The sequence below is a fragment of the Cuculus canorus genome, chromosome 14 (assembly GCF_017976375.1).
Source record: "Cuculus canorus isolate bCucCan1 chromosome 14, bCucCan1.pri, whole genome shotgun sequence".
NCBI classification, from domain to species: domain Eukaryota; kingdom Metazoa; phylum Chordata; class Aves; order Cuculiformes; family Cuculidae; genus Cuculus; species Cuculus canorus.
The window spans coordinates 15,141,972-15,162,707 of NC_071414.1; the positions used below are offsets into that span (position 1 = coordinate 15,141,972).

Consider the following 20,736-nt stretch of genomic DNA (forward strand, 5'->3'; position numbering starts at 1 on the left):
ATTTAATTTTACTCTAAACAAAGGCAAAAGTTTATATAGACATCTGAACACCAACATATTTGGTACAGTGTAATGAAGCTACATAGATCGCCCCCTCAGAGGTATGCTCTTGCAGTGATCACCTGCATTCCATGAAAAGAAGTGTTTGAAACAGTGTAATATGGCAGACTCAACGCTTTAAAAAAAATTTATTCAGCTGGAATTTGAACTCCCTAACATTCACAATATAATTTAGGATGCATTTGTTACACAAAGAGCAAATGAGAGACTTAAACAGTTTCACATACCAGTTAAGATATTCCACATGCTCCTTCCCCATCTACAATACTGACATCTTGGTTGTTTTGTGTTTGTTTTTTTTTCTTAACAACTACTCCATTCAACTTGTCTACCCAACAACCTCCCCCATTTCTACAGGAGTAGACAGTGATAGCAGTGAGAGGATATGGGACACTGTCCTGTCCAGTGTTTGGACCCTGGAAAAGGAGTAGGCCAAGCTGTAAAGACAGAGTTTGACAATGAGCTGAACATGAAGCGCCTCAGCAACTGAGGCAAAGCTGCACTCAGAAAAAAGCTGTATAGTGACAAGGAAAGGAAAGCATCAATGGCTGAACAGAGGGGAAAGGGGGAAGCAGTCCAGCCCCCACCCCAACAACCCATTAGCTTTACAAGAATAATTCAAGAACTAACAAAATCCATTAACTGCAAGGTCCACAGGGCTAAATGCCACATTTAAGATGACCCACTCCAAATTCTAGATCATTTTTCAACACTTAACAGGGCATATGCATATGGTATGCCTATTCTGTAGGCTGACTGACCCTTTCCTTCCGCCCCTTCTTCGTCTATCCCCTCCCCCCAAAAGAATAAAGTTGATGGGTTACAGAGTTTCACTACTGGTTTCCCCATACATCCCTCTGTTTTCTTCTCTTTGAGGGCAGAGGGATTGTCAAATACACTGACTTTTCTTTAAAGAATTATCAAATTTTAAGGGATATAAAGACATTGGTGCATTTAGGAATTTACATATTTGTAAAAAAAAAAACTAGTTATAAAACTGCATTTTTATCACCTAGCATGTTCAAGATCCATTGTTATTTTTCACTAATTAATATATTAAATTAAGCCAACGTTTGAGACCAGAAAAGTTCTACTAATCTACTTAAAAAGAGAAAAGAATATTTAAACCGAAAATGAAAAGGTTAGTTATGTTACATTCCAAAATCCACAGCCCATTATATTAAACGCATTCTTTCTATAGGAATGATGTTCTTTTAAACAGATGATTGCAAATATTTTACTGCTAGACACTCCATTACATTGGATAGTGTGACTGGAACCTGTGGATGGTGAAATCTTGAGGTTTGTCCAAGTTTCAATGTAAGGTGTCCAAGGTCCTCTCCCAGAACCACATTTGGAAAAAAGAAAGAAATCACAGATCAAGTTCTTAGGACTTTTCAATCTTTCCTTGGCTTTCTGTTTCTGGGTGATCTATTCACAGTTTCCTCCTCCTGCAAGAAAGCAATTTGTGTAAACATCAATGAAATAAATCTAAGAATTCCCTTAAAGAGCATTTTGAGCAAACCTACAAAGAACCATCTAGTTCCAGTTCTACATTAGTATTTAATTTTTGAGAAGACCTACAGCTGTTACTACCCTTCCTTCCTATATGTGGCAATAATCCTCTTGTTTTCACAGTGGATGTACAATATTTGCAGAGATTACTCATTTGATTCTGCTGCTGGGCAAATCCTTTACCTTCAAGCAACATTCTTAAGTCAGCCATTACATCACTGTGGAGCACTAAGAGGTCACATCCTGACTGCATACAAAGCTGAATAGGCCTTTCGCCTCAAGAAGATGCATTCTGCACAATCCCTCTCCTCTCACAATGCAGGGAATATGGCAGCGCCTTTAGCAAGGCACCCAGTTCTGCCAGAGCTGGCTACAGCAATTCCTGTTCTGCAGAGTGATGAGTTTTTCCAAAGTTCTGACACTGGGAGAGAGCATCAAATGAGCCAGCTTTACTTTTAACACTTCGGTAAGCGTTATTCTACATGACCTAAAGAACAACAACGCACAAGAATTCTCTTAAAGATTAAGCACTTTTACCTCTGATGCAGGTTTCCTGTCCTCGTCTTCCTCCTCGTCTTCCTCCTCCTCCTCTTGACTAGCACTTCCTAAATCAGCGTCACTTTTCTGCTTCTCTTCTAAGTTAAAAAAAAGAAAAAATCTCATTCACACTTCTGACTTACCTTCATTTCACCACTGGCTTTACTCCATGTCTGCCTCTCCCGCTGCTTTATTCTATCAGAGAGAACTCGCACTGTTTCAAGATTATTCAGTTTACCTACCTAGCTTTTCCTCACTTGCTTCCCCCTCCTCTTCCTCTTCTTCCTTGTCCCCTTTGTCTTTTTCTTCGTCTTTTTCTTCCTCTTTCTCCTCATCCACTACATCGGGCTGAGGAGCATCAGTCTTTTTGTATTCAGCAGCACTTGGCTGTTTCTAAAAAAAAAAAATAAAATTAAAAAATTGTCAAAACCAGGCCATTATTTATGACGTTGAGGCACATTTTGCTGAATCTCTTCTTAAACATTATACTACTTATTATCAGAGGAAATGCATACCTTCCCAGAACAGCAGAAAAGGACAACAAGGAACACTGGCAAAGCCACAGTGAGGATGTAGACCACCCAGAGCCAGGGACGCTCTTCGGCAGCTGCCATCATCTGGCCCACAACACCAGGCTAGAAAATAAAAAGAACTGTCAAATTCCATCCCATACAGCAAGGGGTAGCAGTTAAATTTAAGCTACAGGATTTTCAAATAGGCTTCTTGCAACTTTGAATATTATGTTTCATACCTCAAAGAAGTTAAAACTAACCTGCAAAAGCACTTTTTCCATCATTTACAAATTAAGAATTAGGTTAAAGTTAACACTCCAATTGTCAAAGCAAAAACCTCACACAAGAGCAAGCATTGAGCGAGTACTCAATGCTTGCTTAGAGCAACCTTTACCATATTGTAATTAGGAACTGAGGTTCCAGTCTGGGTTCGCATAACCCTTTGGCACATATAGGTGATACAATACATATATTGATAAAGACGCTGGTGGACAACAGTAGCAATGCTCCAGTCAGAAGCACACAATTAAACCTGTATTTCTCACCTCTGCAGCACCATCAGCGGCTTTTTTCAGTCCCCACCCATCATTGGCCCAATCATCAGCCACTGCTCTTTCAGTACAGATGATAAAGTTGTCAAAAAAGATGTCAGATGTCATTGACCACAGCTCAAGTCCCACAGCACTGAAAGGAGTCATCTTGAAAGGTTCCAAGTCTTCAAAGAAATCTGGATTTGGGATCTTCCTAGGTTTCCATATACCCTAGGAAAACAGAAGACATTCAACCTCACCTGCTATAAAACAGTTTTCAGTCTTCGGCCTGTTTTGAGTGGAGAGAAAGACCAATTCACTTAATTAGTGTCTTTTGAGCACAACTCATCAGTTTTTGGGACTCTATTTTCATTTGTGCTACAAAAAAAGTGAAGCCAAGTAAGAAAGCACTTTGAATCTCTCCACTCGAAACACAGAACAGTATTTGTATTTTTTACATACACACACTGAACCTAAGTAATTCTGCTTTTTGTTGGAGAAATGCTGCATTAGCCAGCAGTTTAAGCAACGAAAGCACCAACCTGATAGTTCACATTATCAATCATAGGAGGCTTCCATTTGCCTTTGTAGTTTGGATTGTCAATCATTGGTCGCTGCCAGGTACCACAGCCAGGGGCTGCCTCACACTTAGGATTTGCAATCTGAGGTGCCTCCCATTCACCATCCATATCCTCATCCCTGAAAAGAGAGATTAGGTTTTGAAGCCTACTCCTTGCCTTTATACAGAATAAGACTTAAACAATGCCCGATTTCTCGAAAAATTAACATTCCACAAAATGGAGATACTGAAATTTTGTATAGCATAGGTCTGTAGATAAAGACACAGCAAAAAGAACGAAGATTTCAAGTAGCTTGGAAGCACAGAAATGCAACAAACACCTGTCCCTGAGCACAGTCTCTCCCTCAGTGCCCCTTCCAAGCATGGTACAACAGCAAGATGACCATCCCTGTTCTGCTTACATTCACAGAACAGTTGAGAAGTCTGGAGGTGAACACGAGACAAGACTCCTCAGACCAATTCTGCCTTCTACTTTTGAAGCAAGATAGCCTGAATCAATGACTTTTGTTAGTGAACAACAATGAACTAGTTGTTCTTGTACTTGTAAAAGTCAGTACCAAGCTATGAGAAATCTACTGCCTGTTACAAATGACAGCAAACTTACCAATCTTCAGGCTTCTCAGCATCAGGGTCTGCGACATATTCTGGCTCATCATCCAGCCAGCCCTCTGGTTTCACAGCATTTTCATCTGCAATCTTTGCAGGAGCATCCTCATCCCTTGAAAGCACAGTATTATGCATTAACACACAACAGATAAAAGTTCTTAACCCCAAGGCATGATTCTTCAGACTCTGGACAAGGCTACTGATCTAGACAGCCAGCCAGCTTCACTTCCAATAAGGCAAACGTAACGCCACAATTTCGGAACAGAACTGCCTTGCAATCTGTTACCTAAAGATGTGCCTCATGGCACAGGCACGGCACCAACTGTAAGGCATTACTAATTTTTTAAAATCAACCTAGAAAGGGTATATTACAGTAAATTCAGTATCTTAGTGGTCACTACAAACACGCATGTCAGCTTGAAACTGAGTACGTGCTGCATGAAGCATTAGGTTCAAAACCAAAAACCCAGAGTCAGTTTCTGATTTAGGATGTCAGATTTCAGCCACTGGTAACCATGCATTACACAAAACTACAAACATCTTGCCTACAACCAAATAACATAACTTCTGCAGCTTGCCTATTGATCTCATCAAGGATGAGAGCATCAGCTAACATAGCTCCTTCAGTAAACCTTATCTGTGACCTTATCAGTAACAGGAGCACTAAACAGTAATTGCTAGAGGACACAGATGCCTTTGTCTACCAAACTGCTGCTCAGATACCCATATTGGTTGTGTTTTGACTACAAGGGTGAGGCTCAAAGCCTTCTATAAGTCATCTGAGAAAGACAACTTCATCAGAACTAAGTTATTAGGCCAAGGCCTCCCTCAGTTCCACCCCTCCAATAGCTTACCAGTCGTCTGGTTTAACAGCATCTGGATCTGGGATTTTTGGTCTCTCATCCCAGTCCTCAGGCTTCTGATCATTTGGGTCCTCAATCTCTCGTGGTGGATTCACAGGGGGAGACATATCATTTAGCAAATTCCCACTGTTGACAACCGTTTGATCCACCAGTATTTCAAAACTATTATCAGGATTCAAGACTACGGAAAAAAGTTGATACAAACATTACACATATGACACAAAGCATGCTTCATGAAGTATCACTCATCCCCACTGCACAGCTTCAGCAACCCGAGCTACCACTTACCCAGCAACCGTTTTAAAGAACTGTTATGAACGTTCCTTCTTAAGCCAAAGAGTAACTAGTGATGATTAAGCCATCGCCTCACAAGAAAGAAGGCTCATTACAGCTCTACTTTAAATACACTAAAAGCACTAAGAAGCTCAGAGTGATTTACCAGCTACCACAGCAAGTTGACTTCAGCAGAGTAAATATTGCTTTAGTAGCAAGAATGTATGTACCACACTAAAGATTAAGACTCTCTGCTACTGACTCACAGGATTTTAATTTCACTCCTTCATCCACTGCTGCCCCTGTAGTAGGAAAAGCTAGAGAGATCCTCCCGAGTACTCCCTTAAAGATTTTAGTCATAGCTAATATACCAGATCGGACACTGTACTTTAAGAACCACTGAATTTGTCTTATATTATGAAAGAAGCAAGACAAAAAAAGTCTATCTCTCTAAATCTAAAGCCCAGTATATCACAGATTACCAAGGGGTGGCATTCATGCAGTTTAAAACTGTTGATAATTATTTTGGATATACTTAGCACATCAAGTCTGCTCTGAAATTCAGTTCTCTATAACCATTAAGTTCAAGGTCTTACCACCTTTCTTAGGTGAACCAGGACTTCTTGCAAGGAAGAAATAAGCCTTTGTATAATAAGATCAGGTCTTGCATTCAGAGTTTAAATGGTTTTTAGTTGTATGCTGTGTTGACACAAATATTTTGTTCACCGGGCTCATGTTATGAGCTTTTGATTCAGGAAACATCGTAGCAGCTATTAACATGAACAGTTAACAGTCACGTACCCAGAGTATAAAGATGGGTCTTCTTATCAGTGAAGTAAGTCTTCAGGTCTGCATCTGGGCGCTTTGCATGCTTCTCCTCATATTTGCCAGTCTTTGGGTTTTTGTGACGGAAGATGAAGTGCAGTTTATAATCCTCTCCACATTTGTCAGGGCCAAACATGATTGTATATGGAGTTTTGTCATGGAACTGATCCTTTAAGAACAAGGCAAAACTTTGTTCCATTATTTTGAAATATAACTTAAGTCACTGCCTGGCTTAAGAACTCCCAGTTCCTTGGATATCAAGCCAGTGAAATACCCACGCTTTTCTTTCACAGCTAATATTCAAAGCAGCAGCATTACTCACCAGGTTCAATTCAGGAGCTTTTGAAAGCAATTTCACATAGGCCCCACCACACTCTATTCCGTTTTGGAAGTTTACTTCATACCTAATTTTAGGTTTGGATAGAGAAGGGGAGAAAATATTGTACATGAGCAAAAAATTACATATGAAAAACAAAATTACAATTCTCCATTACAAATTAAGAGTGAGACTGTTCTGTTGTTTGCTTTAAATCATACTCCCAGTAAATATTAAAGATGCACAGTGCACTCTAACGACTAAGCAAATATTTGTAAAGGTCTGAGAAGCAAGAAAAACTGAGGATTTAGAAGACTTAACCTGACAGAAAAGATTAAAGAATTGAGTGCTGTCCTAGAAGATTATGATCTAGGAGCAGAGAAAGAAGAAAAAGCTTTCCAGCTTATAAAGACACTGTGACAGAGATTCAGTCAAGCCAATTATTTTCCCCACAACTGCTATGGCAGACAGACAACTCAATTTGCAAGACTATCAAAATGACAACAATTGGATCCTAGAAGCCCCTTTAGGGTTATAAGCATACAAAAGTATATTTAGGGATGCCAAGGAGTCTGAAAAGGCAACACATCTCTGTCAGGAACAGGCTAAGCATGCTTGATCCCTCCCTCAATGCCAGCAGCTGGAGTAGAAGACCACTGTGATTTATTTTTAGCCTTGTATTTTGAGCCAAAACTAAACAGTCATGCAAAGCAAAGTGACCAATTCATTATCTTGTACAAATATGAATTAGCTTACTCTTTGTTTAAAACTAATGAAGTAGGTGATAATCCACCATTTAACTGTTCTCACTGAATGATCTTTTTCCCCAACTTGCTAGTCTAACACACATGCAAGTAGATTCTTCTGCATCAGCCATGGCCAAACAGAGCTAGGCAAGCTGTTCATCTTCTATACATTTGAACTGAGACAACAGAAGGGGGAAACAAGTGCATCTTTATCATTCTGTCCATTCCACCTTGGAAACAGGGGACAGTTTACTATATAAAAAAAGTGCACTGACCTACATCCAGACCACCTTGTGTCCAAAAGGACAAGGACTTGCACAACTAGCAGTACAAAAGTCAGTCGCCTGACATTGTTACTACAATCATTAAATCCAGAGACAGGTCACCAAGTCTAGCTTTCATAGACTTCTTTCCTCTTTAGGCTTCAGAGGGACCCATGTTGTTATTAAATTCCACTTTGGGAATCTGGGTTGCTATTTTACTCAAACTTAGACAGTATAATAATAGGTTACAGCATCTGGTGTCATCTAGGTCCCCAGTCAACAAAAGCTAAGTTATGGAATTAACCTCAGCCTGCTATCATGTCACCCTTGAAATAACAGAACATCAAGTTATCTTTTACTTACTGTACAATAAGAGGTTTGGTATCAAATACAAAAGGCTTTGAAAGTTTGGCTGAAATTGCATGATGCTTGGCTCGGGTTACCAATACAAGCCCTTTGTCTCCTGGAAGCTTAGTATCCTTCATGTCCTGGACTTCCCATTTACCTGGAAAGAAATTAAACAAATGGCATCAAAACTTGTTCAAAACAGTCTGTTTAGCCCAATTTTCAATATTGTTAGCCAGGTATATAAACACCCATACCATTTTCTTCAGTAAATACAACTTTAACTGGGAAATAGAAAACAAAGAAAAAAAAAAACCTCTTCATCAGATATGACAACAGAAACGCCCATCGTACAAAACCTAGGTAGGACTCACCATCATATTTGGCAATCTCATCATCCGTATCATCTTTTTTGGCTCTGGAAAGGATCCATCTAGAAGACAGACATAGAATGGTTGGAATACCATAGGTGTCTTTCCTACTAAAACTCCTGCCCTTCAGCTAAAATAACTCTTGCTGTCCTATGACTACATCCCAGTCTCTTGATCCCCTGAGGAGTTCTGTCCCCCAGCTTGCATTTTTTCCCCCACATTTGCCACTACCCACCCCCAATGCAGGATCACAGCCTTAATATCTTGCTTTTGTACAAAAAAAAGTTTAAATAAATAATAACACTACCTGACCACATTACCTGAAGAAATTAATAAGTCAGATGAGGATTAAAACATTACACACAAGGTTCACCTCCCCCTTATTACTAGGGCTAAGGAAATACCGGTTTTGCTCCACAATTTAACAGGCAGCCTTGCACAGTCACTGCTGTAATCCTCCCTAACCACTGTCCTTTGATTCAGTTTTGAATAATATTGAATCTGGATAGTGTTTCACTGCCTTTCGTAAAAATTTTAAATTATTTGCTATACTGAATCACCCTTCAGATAATACTCACCCATCCAGAGTTCCTTTATCAAAAGACTCTGCAAAATACACCTCGCCAGTTGGGACTGGGGCCCTGTAGGTAACCTATTGGAGAAGAGTTGTTTATGCATCTTTCAAGACGTGTTCTCTAATCTGAAGAAATACAGGTATATACAGCTCATCTCCCTCTCTGCACTCAAGCATAGCTTATCTGAAACACGCTTGCAGCATAAATACAGATGTCAGATAAATATTGCTGCTTGGACCAAGCCATTGTGCTCTTGTCTACAACTGAAACTAACTATCTATTGAGCTGGAAGCATGAGCATTAACTCCTGATAACCACATCACAGATTTCAAGGGTGGATCTAAGTTTCCAGGAAGAACACGGGGACATGAGAACAGGAATGAAGCAGCTAAGCTTAATTCCAAGCCTCACTCCCAGATAACATCTTTAATAACATCATAACGTATTACATGCCAGCAAAATAAAGGCAACTCTGATCAGACTTACATTAATAACAACGCAAACACTAAATCAATTTTTTTAAGAGATTTCATGCCAAACCTTTGGAATTGGAGGAGGAGTGCTCGTTTCAGGTTTTGACTCTTCTACATCCTCAATGCCATCATCCAAATCATCCTCGATATCGACTACATCATCACCATCACTTTCATCATCCATATCATGTGCCTGGACAGCAAGAGTCCCCAGAGCTAGCAGGGTCATGTACAGCAGCCATTTCAGCTCCATGGTCTGAATAAATAAGACAAGGCAAAGAGATTAAGCCAGCGCTGCACGCAGAGCATGGTGTTGCTTTTCAGTACAAAACCAAGCATCCAAGACAACAGGTGAAGTGCCTAGTCATACCACTGGCAAGAAAAAAAAGTGCAAGCTTATCTCTTCAGCTCTTATTTACTGCACCTGGCTGACCGAGACAGCTCTGAAAGCTGGAGAGGAATATGACAAAGCTGCAGTATTTAATCCAAAACAGACATTAACTGAGAGGAGGACCATGTGTGCAGACCACGTGGCAAAGTATCACAGTTTTGCTCTTACAATGCCACAGTCCATGAGCAGAACAGCAGACATGGACACAACACCACAACCTACACACCCGCAAAAGCCCGAAGAGCAAACCCATTTCTTTCTTGTGCAGAACTTTAAATGCACTACGCAGAAACTGAAGTGTCCATTCTACTCTGGAATTGAAATACAACTAGCCAGCTCTTTCAAGGATGTAGTAATCAATTCGTCAGCTCCTGTTCAATATTTTTTGTCCTGTGTGGGACACTGGCATTTTCATTCATCAGTTCCCTCCCCCAGGTTTTATTCCCAAAATACTGCAGTCGTTGATGCTACTGGCAGATGTCTCTAAGCAGTCACATACTGAGGTAGATTCAGAAAGAAAAATTCTTACTGTTTAACAGTTGGTCTGATTCCCCCTTTCCATTCTCTAATTTAACAGGATAACCAAAGAAGAAGAAAATTTGCCACAGAAGTTCTACAGAATTAAAATACCACCCTTCAACTAATTTATAAGGTGCCCAGTGCATTCTCACACTTAAAATACAGTAGATCTTGGCAGACTAACTCAAAAGACCTTGTAAGTAAGATGAGTTTCAATTCTATTTTCTTGCTAGAAAAACTACAAGATCACTACACCCTTAGGTTGATACAGAACACAATGCTCCCGGCATGCTGCTCAGTTTTATATGCCAAAAAAACCTCACAGAAACAGTCTGTGCCTTGCTCACCTCTTCTCCTTTGAATCACACTCCAAATTCTTCTTCTAAAATCAGAGCTGTAACCAATACTAATATTTTTTTGAATGCAAGTATAAAACCAAACACTTCTTCCTTCCCTTACGCTCCTGCCTGAGGCTGCAGCCCTGCAGACTTACAAACATAACTCAAGCAGAGTTAACTGTGCCTGTAAGGGCACAAATTCATGCTAAAACACAAACTTTCAACTTTCCAAAGCGCATTTAGGCAACTAAAAGAATTTATAGTCTTAAAGGCTTATCAGCACCATCCAAATCTCCAAAACTACACTGCATACCAGATCTACCGTTCATGATTACTCTTTAACTTGCTTCTAATGACAGCAGGTATGTTTTATAACCACAAAAAAATATATTTTAATGACTCGTGCTGAGGTCATGTCCAGTTTGTCACTACAGCAACATGCGAATGTAGCCAGTTTTCTAACAATAGTGATGGCCTTGAGGATTATGCTTTAAACGCACACTCACAGCCCTCCCCCTCACAGCACAGGCCACTGCGCCACAACACCTCCGAGCCAAAAGGACGCCATTCACAGCATGAGCAGCTGACAATAACTTTTGAGTGTTGCAGCATGAGCAAAACTTGTCTGCTTAATGCACAGTGGACAGCCAGAACTGAAAACAGTTACAGAACTCATAGCTCGCAGATCTTGCTTGCTAACCTGGGAACCACAACTCAAAACCAAGGAATGAGAACTGTCAAGCAAACACTGGTACTCTTGGAAGTTCAAGTTCCTCTTGCATAAGAAAACAAACTTATGCCAAGTAGCATAAAAACAAGACAGAAAACAAAAGCCTGAAACTTTATTTGAAAAAGATCTTCAGAGATCCAGATGTGTCCTGTGTGACTAAAGCAACTACAGACGAGATGGCACAGGAACACCTTTCAAAGGGTTGAATTTTGTCTTACCTCACCAACAAGGTCCTTCCAAATACACTAACAGAGTTAAAATTCAGAAAGATTTTGCCCCAAGTTCTGGAATTGTTTTTAAATGCTATTATGCATTAACTAATCTCATCACTAACCAACCAGCAGGAAAGTTTTGGTGAAAGAATTAGATCAACCCCCTCTAACTTCCATGCCACTACCGAGTCCATGCATAATTATTACCTACCTCACAATCTCACCCTTGGAAAACGTTTGTCAGCAGCAAATGGACTTTGGTAAATGCTAGTATTCTTGCTTAGACACGTGGCAAAGCTGCAGAGCCTCACATTGCAGGCAAGGTTGTTCCAGAACTTCTGTCAAAGCACCCTAGTGACAGCAGACAACTCTTCCAGGGTCCCATACAACAAGGACAGATGCTATGTCATGCCACACATTTATGCTCTCAACACAGCCATATGCATTGACCCTGTAGGTCTGTGTTGCTCAGTTCATGCTCTGTCTGAATCGGAGGCCTTACTGAATCTCATTTCAAGACTGAAATACTGTCTGTTCACCTTCCCAAGCAAGCTTTTCTTCTCCCAACAGGGAAGAAAATCTAAAAGCACGAACAGAAGTTAATCCAATTTCACATTCTTGCCTCTTTATAATCATTGGCAAGCAGTATTCACAAGTTTATAAAGCTGTTCAGGACATCCTATGGTTGGACTCTTTGATCTCAAAGGTCTTTTCCAACCTAGGGATTCTGTGAATCTACATATTAAATCAGTCCCAAACTTAACATAAGCTACCATTCAAACACTTTGAGTGTATAAGGCTGGCAGCACCACCTGCAACTGCCACCTATCACGCCAAGTTCATCTGTAACAATATACAAACTAAATTATAAGAAATAAAGAACACTCCTCTCAGAAGAGCAATTTAAGTGAAGCACACCTTTTCGACATTTAAAACACTACTTCTGTCCATCATGGACGCACTGCTACAGGAGAGAATTTCAACTCCACTTCACACAGTCCTTTGGGTCGCAACACAAACATGATTGCCCTAGTAAGTCAGTTTATTCCTACACAGAAGGTAGAAAGGGAGGTGAAGGGGAGAGAGAAGAAATGCATGTTTTACATGGAACAGGCATAAACTGCTTTTTTTGTGAAGCTTTAAGCTGCTAGCACCTACAGGTGTTCAATTAGTCACCTAAAACATAGTCTTAACCTTCAGACACACAGCCACCTACTCCACTAGGATCAGATTGCTCTCCCTTGAAGTGTCTGATTTCCAAGCAATTATCATCATTAGGCATTTTTTACTCCACTTGTACCTTCGTTCTTTAGGTTTAACTGTAATATTTATGAAGGTTAGTGTATTTCTGATCACGTAACTGCCAAAAGCCTTTAACAAAGGAACCCTTTCATAATAGGCAAAAGGTTGTGACGTCTCCAATCTATTCCAGTGCAACCCTCACTTTCATGGCCTCGAGTCAGATGACCAAAACATCATCTACTGTTTTTAGAATGTCTTCAGACACTTACAGACACTGGCACACCCCTTGGAAACTACTGGCGTGTAATACCAAAATATTAACTAGGAAGAGTGTTTGAGATTCCCAGGGCTAACAAATATCTTGTTCTATGTCTGTGTCCATCCATAGCCACCACCTGCACTAAGCAACATTTCTGCACTGCTTACCAACTCCTGATGGTCAAAAAGCTAACACATTTGCCGCTAGAATTTACAGGACCTACAGCAGAGCACTGAAGAGACACCTGGAACAGCCGCATTGCACGGACCTTCTACAAAGTAAAAACTAAATGCAACTGGAGTGAGATTCAGAGACAGGATCAGCTTCTTGCCATAAAGTAGATCTTAAAATGCAGTGCTAAGTGATTGCTACCTTTGAATTTCAAGGCTTTCAAGGAAGCAATGGAGTCTTCAAGTATTTTTTTAATATTTATAACTCCCTTTTTCACTGCACATAAAGGGAAGTTCTTAGTTATCAGCACGACACTGGAAATACTTGACCATGCAGAGTTGCCACCACTCTCCAACATACACTTCCTGGGGTAGCACAGACAGCAGAAGGGCCCACATTCAAGTCATACTTCTCGAACATACTATTTAGAAAGTAACTTCCCTGTCAGGTCAAACAGAGCCTGCAAAACCAGTTTAATCATGTTCTTGGTTACTTATCTATTTAAGTGGTTCATCAAGCCAGTTCTTAATACTGCCTATTTCAGGACGTGTTACTACATTTGAATTGCTACTGGCTACCTGGTTTATTAAGTCCTTGTTAAAAAAAAAAAAAAAAATTAACTGTTAGATGAAACGGGTCTTATTTTTAAGAAGTCACTTACTAGGAACTACACCTCAGCAAATTAATCAGAAACTGGGGGTTTCTGTTTCAGCATCACCTCAACTGACAGCTGAATTACTTAAGTCTAATACCAAATTTTTCTTATCCTAAAGTCTATGTTCCAAATACTGGATTTCTGTGCAGTATTCACAGAAGCACAGCAATAACCACAAGAACAATGCATCCTCATGCAAGAAAAGAGCTGTGAAAGAAAAATTCAAAGGCACAAAAGTAAAGAAATTCATCACAACACCAAAAATTGAAAGAGACCAGAACAGAAGGGTTGAAATACAAATACTCTTTTTCCCTCTCAAATGACATTTTAATGGTTTGTGAGCAAAGTCCTGTCTACCCTCATTCGTAGTCCACTAGTTTCTTAAAGTCAGAACTACTGAAGAGCAGAGGAAACCATTTCTACATCTCACAAATCCTCAACCTTCCATATCCTGGCTCCTCTGCGGTGCCAGGGTAACTGTTTACACAGCCTCACAATGAACTAGCAGCTCGCTTAAGATGGCTCGAAGTCCTCCTGACATGTTATTTTAACCCAGAATCAATACCCCAGTCCAAACCAGAGCACAAAGGCAAAAGACTTGTACCAGGACAAGTGAAAGCACTGCAAGATAAAGTAAATGGCCAAGGATAATGGAAATTAAGCTGCTGGCAGCAGAGTCAGCTTAATGCCAGCATTTCATATGCAGTTCTGTCACCTGCACTTGCCTAAGACAGATCTGTCTTTAGGCTGATGTGGAAGATCTACGCTCTATGGCAAAGTTGAACAATGAATTGCATGGCCAAACACTACAGTTTCAACAACCAGTAAGTTACCCCACCAACCCTAAATAACATAGTTACGTTCATATCTATGCAGCAATTCCCAATGCAGACAATGCCTTTTTCCCCTTAAATGCTTAGGTTTTGCAGACAGACAACTTCCAGCATTGTGAAGATTCTGCCTTTCAACTCATAACTCAATGAAGAGCAGATAAAGCTGAACTAAAACAGGTTAGATCAGGCCAGACACAGGAGTTACCCCATTTTTATTTTTAAGAAGGAGGTGGGCCAGAATACATTGCTACGTAAGATTTGAGGCAAGTCCCCAGAAAGGATTAGCCAAACCTCTCCCGAGAGCCTCACAGAAAAAGCTGCCTTCTGTTTGGGTTGCAAGAAGCACAAACCAGGCAAGACATTAGGTGTGAAAGGTGACAGCAACAAAGCTTGTGTTTAATAAGCATTTCAAACATGCCAGTTTCTAAAAATACTGTACAACAGCACAGATACAGTAAGGGAGAAAACACTATGTACTGTTTATCAACACAGAGATCCTTTCTGCAGAACTGTAAGTCCTTGGAGGGCAAAAAAAGAATGGCAAGGCTTTTTGACCATAAAACAGATGGGATGCTAGGAAAATTATATTAGGCGGGGGGAAGTCTGGAGGTGCCCCAAGATCTTTCAGACCTTCACGCCTACAAATCAATTTCAGTTGCCCTGCTGCAGAACTGATTCCAGCAAGAACAGGCTGCCATCACAATCACTTCTAGAGGCAGCAAAAGGCCAGAAAAGGAAGTAAAAGGCAGGGCTAAGTACAAGTTGCAGTGTATTCTCAGTAAAGGATTTATACACTTACTGGGGGAAGTGCTGCAGCTCATCAAATGAGAGGGTAACCTAAAGGAAGCTGCAACCTTTCTTACTGTTCTGCATCAGATTTCCCTTCCTAGGGGGACATTTGATAACAGGAAGCAATTTACATCTCATACATGGCTTGGGACATTCTGTGTGAATCGTACAAGTATCTCTCTCATAACATTTCTTTTAAACTAGAAATACTGAGACTTCATACAAACAAAGTTTAACTCGAAGCTTTTTGTAGTTCTGTTCAGTGTTCCGGATAAGTCCATGTAATGTTGCCAACAGTAAGGAGGTTCCTGAAATCATTTCAAGTGCATCAGAGTGAATCTGGATTAATACATCTCAACTTGTATTTAACTAGTTATTTATCTGCATTACCTCACACATTGCTATAGTTCTGCTAACTCCTAGTAATATTTTAGCAACAACCCAAACCACAGTGGGGAAAACGTCCCCTGAAACCTGTTTGTTAGCTAGATTCAATTGACGATATTTAATAAGCATACTGCGTTTAGAAATAAATCACATTCCTGGAGCGTAATTTTCAGACATCTTGCATACTCCAAATAAGTTCCACAAAGAGCTTTCCATAATGCTCTGCAGAAACGCTGCAGCATTAATTACATTAACACTAATAATAAAGTCTGGACTATTACCATTACTCCTGCTATTATTATTAACACGTCCGCTTCTCTTCAGAGTCAAATCATCTGCAGTATTTGTCTTTCTACAGCCTAGAAAGTTCTTAAACCACAAATCCACATGTGAAAGTTCGCTCTTTCGTATAGTACAGACAAGAAAGCAGCAGGCTATGCATGCTTTAATTCAAAGGTGTGGGTTTTTTTGCTTTAAAAGCACACAAGCATGAAGAAACCAGAAATAAGAGCCAAGATGTCAAATGTACTATTCTGAAGACACCCAACACAAACAGTATTATCATAGAACAGTTTGGGTTGGAAGGGACCTTAAAGCCTATCCAGTTCCACCCCCTGCCACAGACAGGGACACCTCCCACTGGATCAGGGGCTCAAAGCCTCCGCCAACCTGGCCTTGAACACCTCCAAAGATGGGGCAGCCACCACTTCTCTGTGCAACCTGTGCCAGTGCCTCACCACTCTCATCGTGAAGAATTTCTTCCCAATGTCTAATCCAATCTTCACCCTTCCAATTTAAAGCCATTACCCCTTGTCCTAACGCTACAGGCCCTCGTAAAGGGCCCCTCCCCAGCTTTCTTGTAGACCCTTTCAACTACTGGAAGGCCGCTCTAAGCTCTCAGAGATATTCAAGGGGTAAAACCCGGCGGACACGTTCTCACCCTCCAGCCTTCGGTCCCCGCTGCCCAGCGCCCTCGCTTTCCCTCCCGTTGGCCGCCACAGCCTCCCCACCTGTTGGGCCTCCTTTTCCAGAGCCTTCCACCTCCCCTGCTGGGCCAGGGATGCCCCGAAGGCTCTGTGGGGCTTCCTGCTTCGAGCGGTCACAGGCGGCGGACAAACCGCCCCCCCACCAGCCCCATCCACCTGCCACCCCACTCCCCTCTCGCAGGGCGGGGAGAACCCAGCGCCCCCGGACCGGCCTCCAGCCGCTCCCCACGCCCAGAACTTACCACAGGGGTCGCCGTTCCCCCAGGCCTCAACGGAGTCTTTGGGGCCTACGGGGTCTGCGAGGCCTATGGGGTCTTTGGGGCCTCCGGGCACGAGCCCCCCCGCCCACCACACCCAATCCCCGGCAGCCCGGACGCCCTTCCCCCCCCGGGCTCTCCCCGCTCGGTTCGCGGTGGGCCCCGTACTCACCCGCCGCCCCCAGGCTCCCCTCACGACCGTCACGTGTCCGCTCGCCGCCCGCCCGCCTATCTATCGCGCGCCAGCCCCGCCCCCGGCCCACCGCACTCCGCCTCTCCCATTGGCAGAGAGCGCGAGAGCCCGCCCACTCCGCGGCCGGTCGCGCCTTCTGACTGGCTGACAGCGCCGCCGCTCAACGCCCCGCCCGCCTCCCAACGGCGCTGCCCTTCGTGGAGCGCTCCCATTGGCTGGCGGGGTTGCCGGAAGTGCCGTCTGACTGGCTGGCGGCGGGGTGGCCGTTGAGATGTGGGCGGGGCTTGCGCGGTCCTCAGTCCGCTCGGCGCTGCGGAGGGAGGCGGGTGGTGCTGCTCAGCGCTCCGGCGCCCTGAGCTTCGGCCGCGGGGACGGGGGAGCCCCAGGCGGAGCGGGGGCGGGGAGAGCCCTGGCCTGGGTCTGCCCGTACGGCTGAGGTGCCGGGGCTCCCCCGGAGGGGCTGTCCAAGCGCCCGAGGGAGCAGCGGAGGCACCTTTTGCGTCTCGTTCCGTAGCTCGTTGGAAAGGGTTTTCAGGGTGTGTGTTTAGGATGAAAGGGAACGGCCTCAAGTTGGGGCAGGTTCGGCCTAGACGTCGAGAAAGGTTTCTTCACTGAATGAAGAGGGATACAAGGATGATTCAGGGGCTGGAGCACCTCCTGAGCGAGGACAGGATGAGGGAGTTGGGGTTGTTCTGCCTGGAGAAGGGTCTGAGGAGACCTTAGAGGAACTTTCCAGTACCTGAAGGAGCTACAAGAAAGCCGGGGAGGGGCTTTTTACAAAGGCTTGTAGTGATAGGATGAGGGGGAAGGGGTATAAACTGGAGAGGGGCAGATTTAGACTAGACATAAGGAGGAATTTCTTCACTATGAGAGTGGTGAGGCACTGGCCCAGGTTGCCCAGGGAAGGTTGGCTGTCCCATCCCTGGAGGTGTTCAAGGCGAGGTTGGATGGGGCTTTGAGCATCCTGATCCAGTGGGAGGTGTCCCTGCCCGTGTCAGGAGGTTGGAACCCAAGCTATTCTATCATTCTATGAATGCGTTCTTAGGCACTGGAACCAACTGCACAGGGAGGTGGTGGAGTCCCCATCCCTGGAGGGATTTAAGAGATGAGGTGCTCAAGGATATGGTTTAGTAGTGGACAGGTACGGTTGGACTTGATCTCAAAGGTCTTTTCCGATCTAGCAATTCTACGATTGTGCCTATTCAGAAAATTCAGTGTATCTTGTATTTTTTTGCTCAAATACAGGCTGAGAGTTTAAGGAAACTCAAATGTGGCACACACTCCAGTGTTCAAAACATGGCAGTCCTGCTGAGCAAGCTGCTTGTTTGAAGGCCTTGTGTAATATCAGAAGCTTTAAGCCATGCTTTGTTTCCAAAATCAGTGTCGTGTCTTTCTGTAGAGGTGAAATACTGCGTAAATGCTGAACTTTTACACATCTGAACAAGCACAGGGAAATGCAGAAATAACTGTCCCTGCTGTACTGACTGGGAAGGAGAGGTCAGAGAAGGTAACGGGTTTGCACAGGACTATGCAAATTATCTGTCAGATTGTACTCCAGGAGCCTCCCCCCATCTCCTGCTGCATGTGAACAGCAGTGTAAGATGGCAATGACCAAGGCCCTGTGCTGAGGAAAGCAGGCTCCTGCTAGCTTATCAGTAATATCACTTTTAAGTCATATCTGAGCTGCTCCAGCTGAAAACAGTTAGATGGGAAGCTGCATCTGAACTTCCCAGTTTGAAGGCAGCTTCTGTGTGGTCTGTGGGTGCAGCCTGTCCCAGCAGATAGGAGGAATTCTATAGGAATACCAAATTCAGTACTGCTAGGAGAGACAGGAAGAAAGAACAAAGGGGGTTTTTTTTGTAAACATAAATCTGGTTTGAGTTGATGCAGTGAGTCAGCAACATAAATCTCCCCACAGAGAAAATTCCACCGCGTTAGGACAATGCAGGCAGGGCCCTGACACTCAGAAATAAGGCTCAGCATAAATGAAATCAGCAAATCCCTGTTTACACTGAAGTTTGGAATCAAATGCTCACATTTTTCCAGAAAGCCACCAACCTGGCTCCTAAACGTCCCTGTTGACTGAGCTACTACCAGAGACCAAACAGAAGGTGTGGACAGAGAAGCAGAGGAACAGCCACAAACAGACAGCACAGGAGGTACCAAGCACTTCAAATAAGAAACTGAAAATACCATGGAAAATACATGAAAGGGCAACAAAGCAGTGTAATTTAGCAGGCTCCCTTCCCAGTCTAGGCAAAATTCAGTTTCCCACCAAATATCTTTCAAGCCCCTTTTTGAAACAAGTTATTAACTCCAACATAATTTGCAGGACAGCGCTGCTGCAATCATACAAGCACCAGGAAGCCAAATATACACATGCATGCCTGTCACACATGCCTCCCTTTCTCTCCCACCCTTTCCTAAAAAAAGAAAGACATTCCTTCCTTTTACAACCTGCTGAATCATGGCACAGGCAGCCCTGAGCCTGCTCCTGCCTGTGCTGCTTTGTCATCGAGGGGAACAGCACAGCCTGAGTTGTTTTGGTTTGTTTTATAAAAAAAAAAAAAAGAAGCTGCTAAAAACCTTTCCTACGCTGTGATTTTTGAGATGTTTGGACTTTGATAAAAGGAATGCAAAATCAACACGATAGAGATAGATAATCCAGAAAGAAAAAAACGAGGAGGGATAAAGGGAACAGAAGAAACATGCACAGAGATTTAACTGCTTTGGCAGCCGTGGTGGTGATATTTTTAGATCAGACTGTGGAGTGCCAGGGTAGGGGCGATGAAAGAAAGAGGGATGGCAAATACTGCATGGCAAGCACAAGGTTGAAAAAGAAAACCATTTAGGTGTGTTCAGGCCTTGCCGTGGGAGATTCGCCTCATTTCACTGATAAACACTTAGGCAGCATGCAGTTCTCAGGTTTTGGCAGTAAAGTTGGACAGGCAGAAAATGGGTGGTGTGGTGAGGCTGGCAGAGGCCGAGCGCACAGAACTCGGAGGTGAGAGCCAATCCTCAATTTATAACTGAACCACAGCTTTGAATAATTATATTTTTGGGAACTTTTCTTGCCCTGACTGTTACCAGACAGAGAAAACTCCCACACTTTCAGCTGGTATTTCCATTCTTGATTCCCTCTAGACTCAATGTCTGAAGAACTCCTCTTTAATGCCTGAAGGCATTGCCACATCGCTAGGGCTTTCCTTGTATTTCAAGCATTAGTAGGTGATCTTTTCAGACTCATTCTCCTTTGGAAAACTGTCAAGAAATGAGTGGAAAATCAAGCTGGTCAGACTTGTGGGACATTAGTGACACCACACTGACAGAGATCAGGCAGGCACGGCAGATGACCAGCGGGACAGCACTGACTTTTGCTCTTTC

General features: G+C 42.9%; 1 protein-coding gene across 2 annotated transcripts; it reads right to left on the reverse strand.

Moving 5' to 3' along the window:
• Positions 1-174: 174 nt before the first annotated feature.
• Positions 175-17,424, reverse strand: CANX (calnexin). Of its 2 annotated transcripts, none has more exons than XM_054079229.1 (15): positions 17,332-17,424; positions 9,458-9,646; positions 8,921-8,994; positions 8,346-8,404; positions 7,990-8,131; positions 6,624-6,705; positions 6,278-6,470; positions 5,195-5,384; positions 4,339-4,452; positions 3,697-3,853; positions 3,170-3,385; positions 2,628-2,747; positions 2,355-2,505; positions 2,113-2,210; positions 175-1,511 (listed from the first exon to the last, which is right to left on the reverse strand). In XM_054079229.1, the coding sequence occupies exons 2-15, from the start codon at positions 9,641-9,643 to the stop codon at positions 1,458-1,460; spliced, it is 1,836 nt and encodes a 611-aa protein (XP_053935204.1). In that variant the 5' UTR covers positions 9,644-9,646; positions 17,332-17,424; the 3' UTR covers positions 175-1,457. The 2 variants fall into 2 exon arrangements, with proteins under 2 accessions (XP_053935204.1, XP_053935205.1); XM_054079230.1 differs by lacking the exon at positions 17,332-17,424 and adding an exon at positions 17,145-17,268.
• Positions 17,425-20,736: the final 3,312 nt, after the last annotated feature.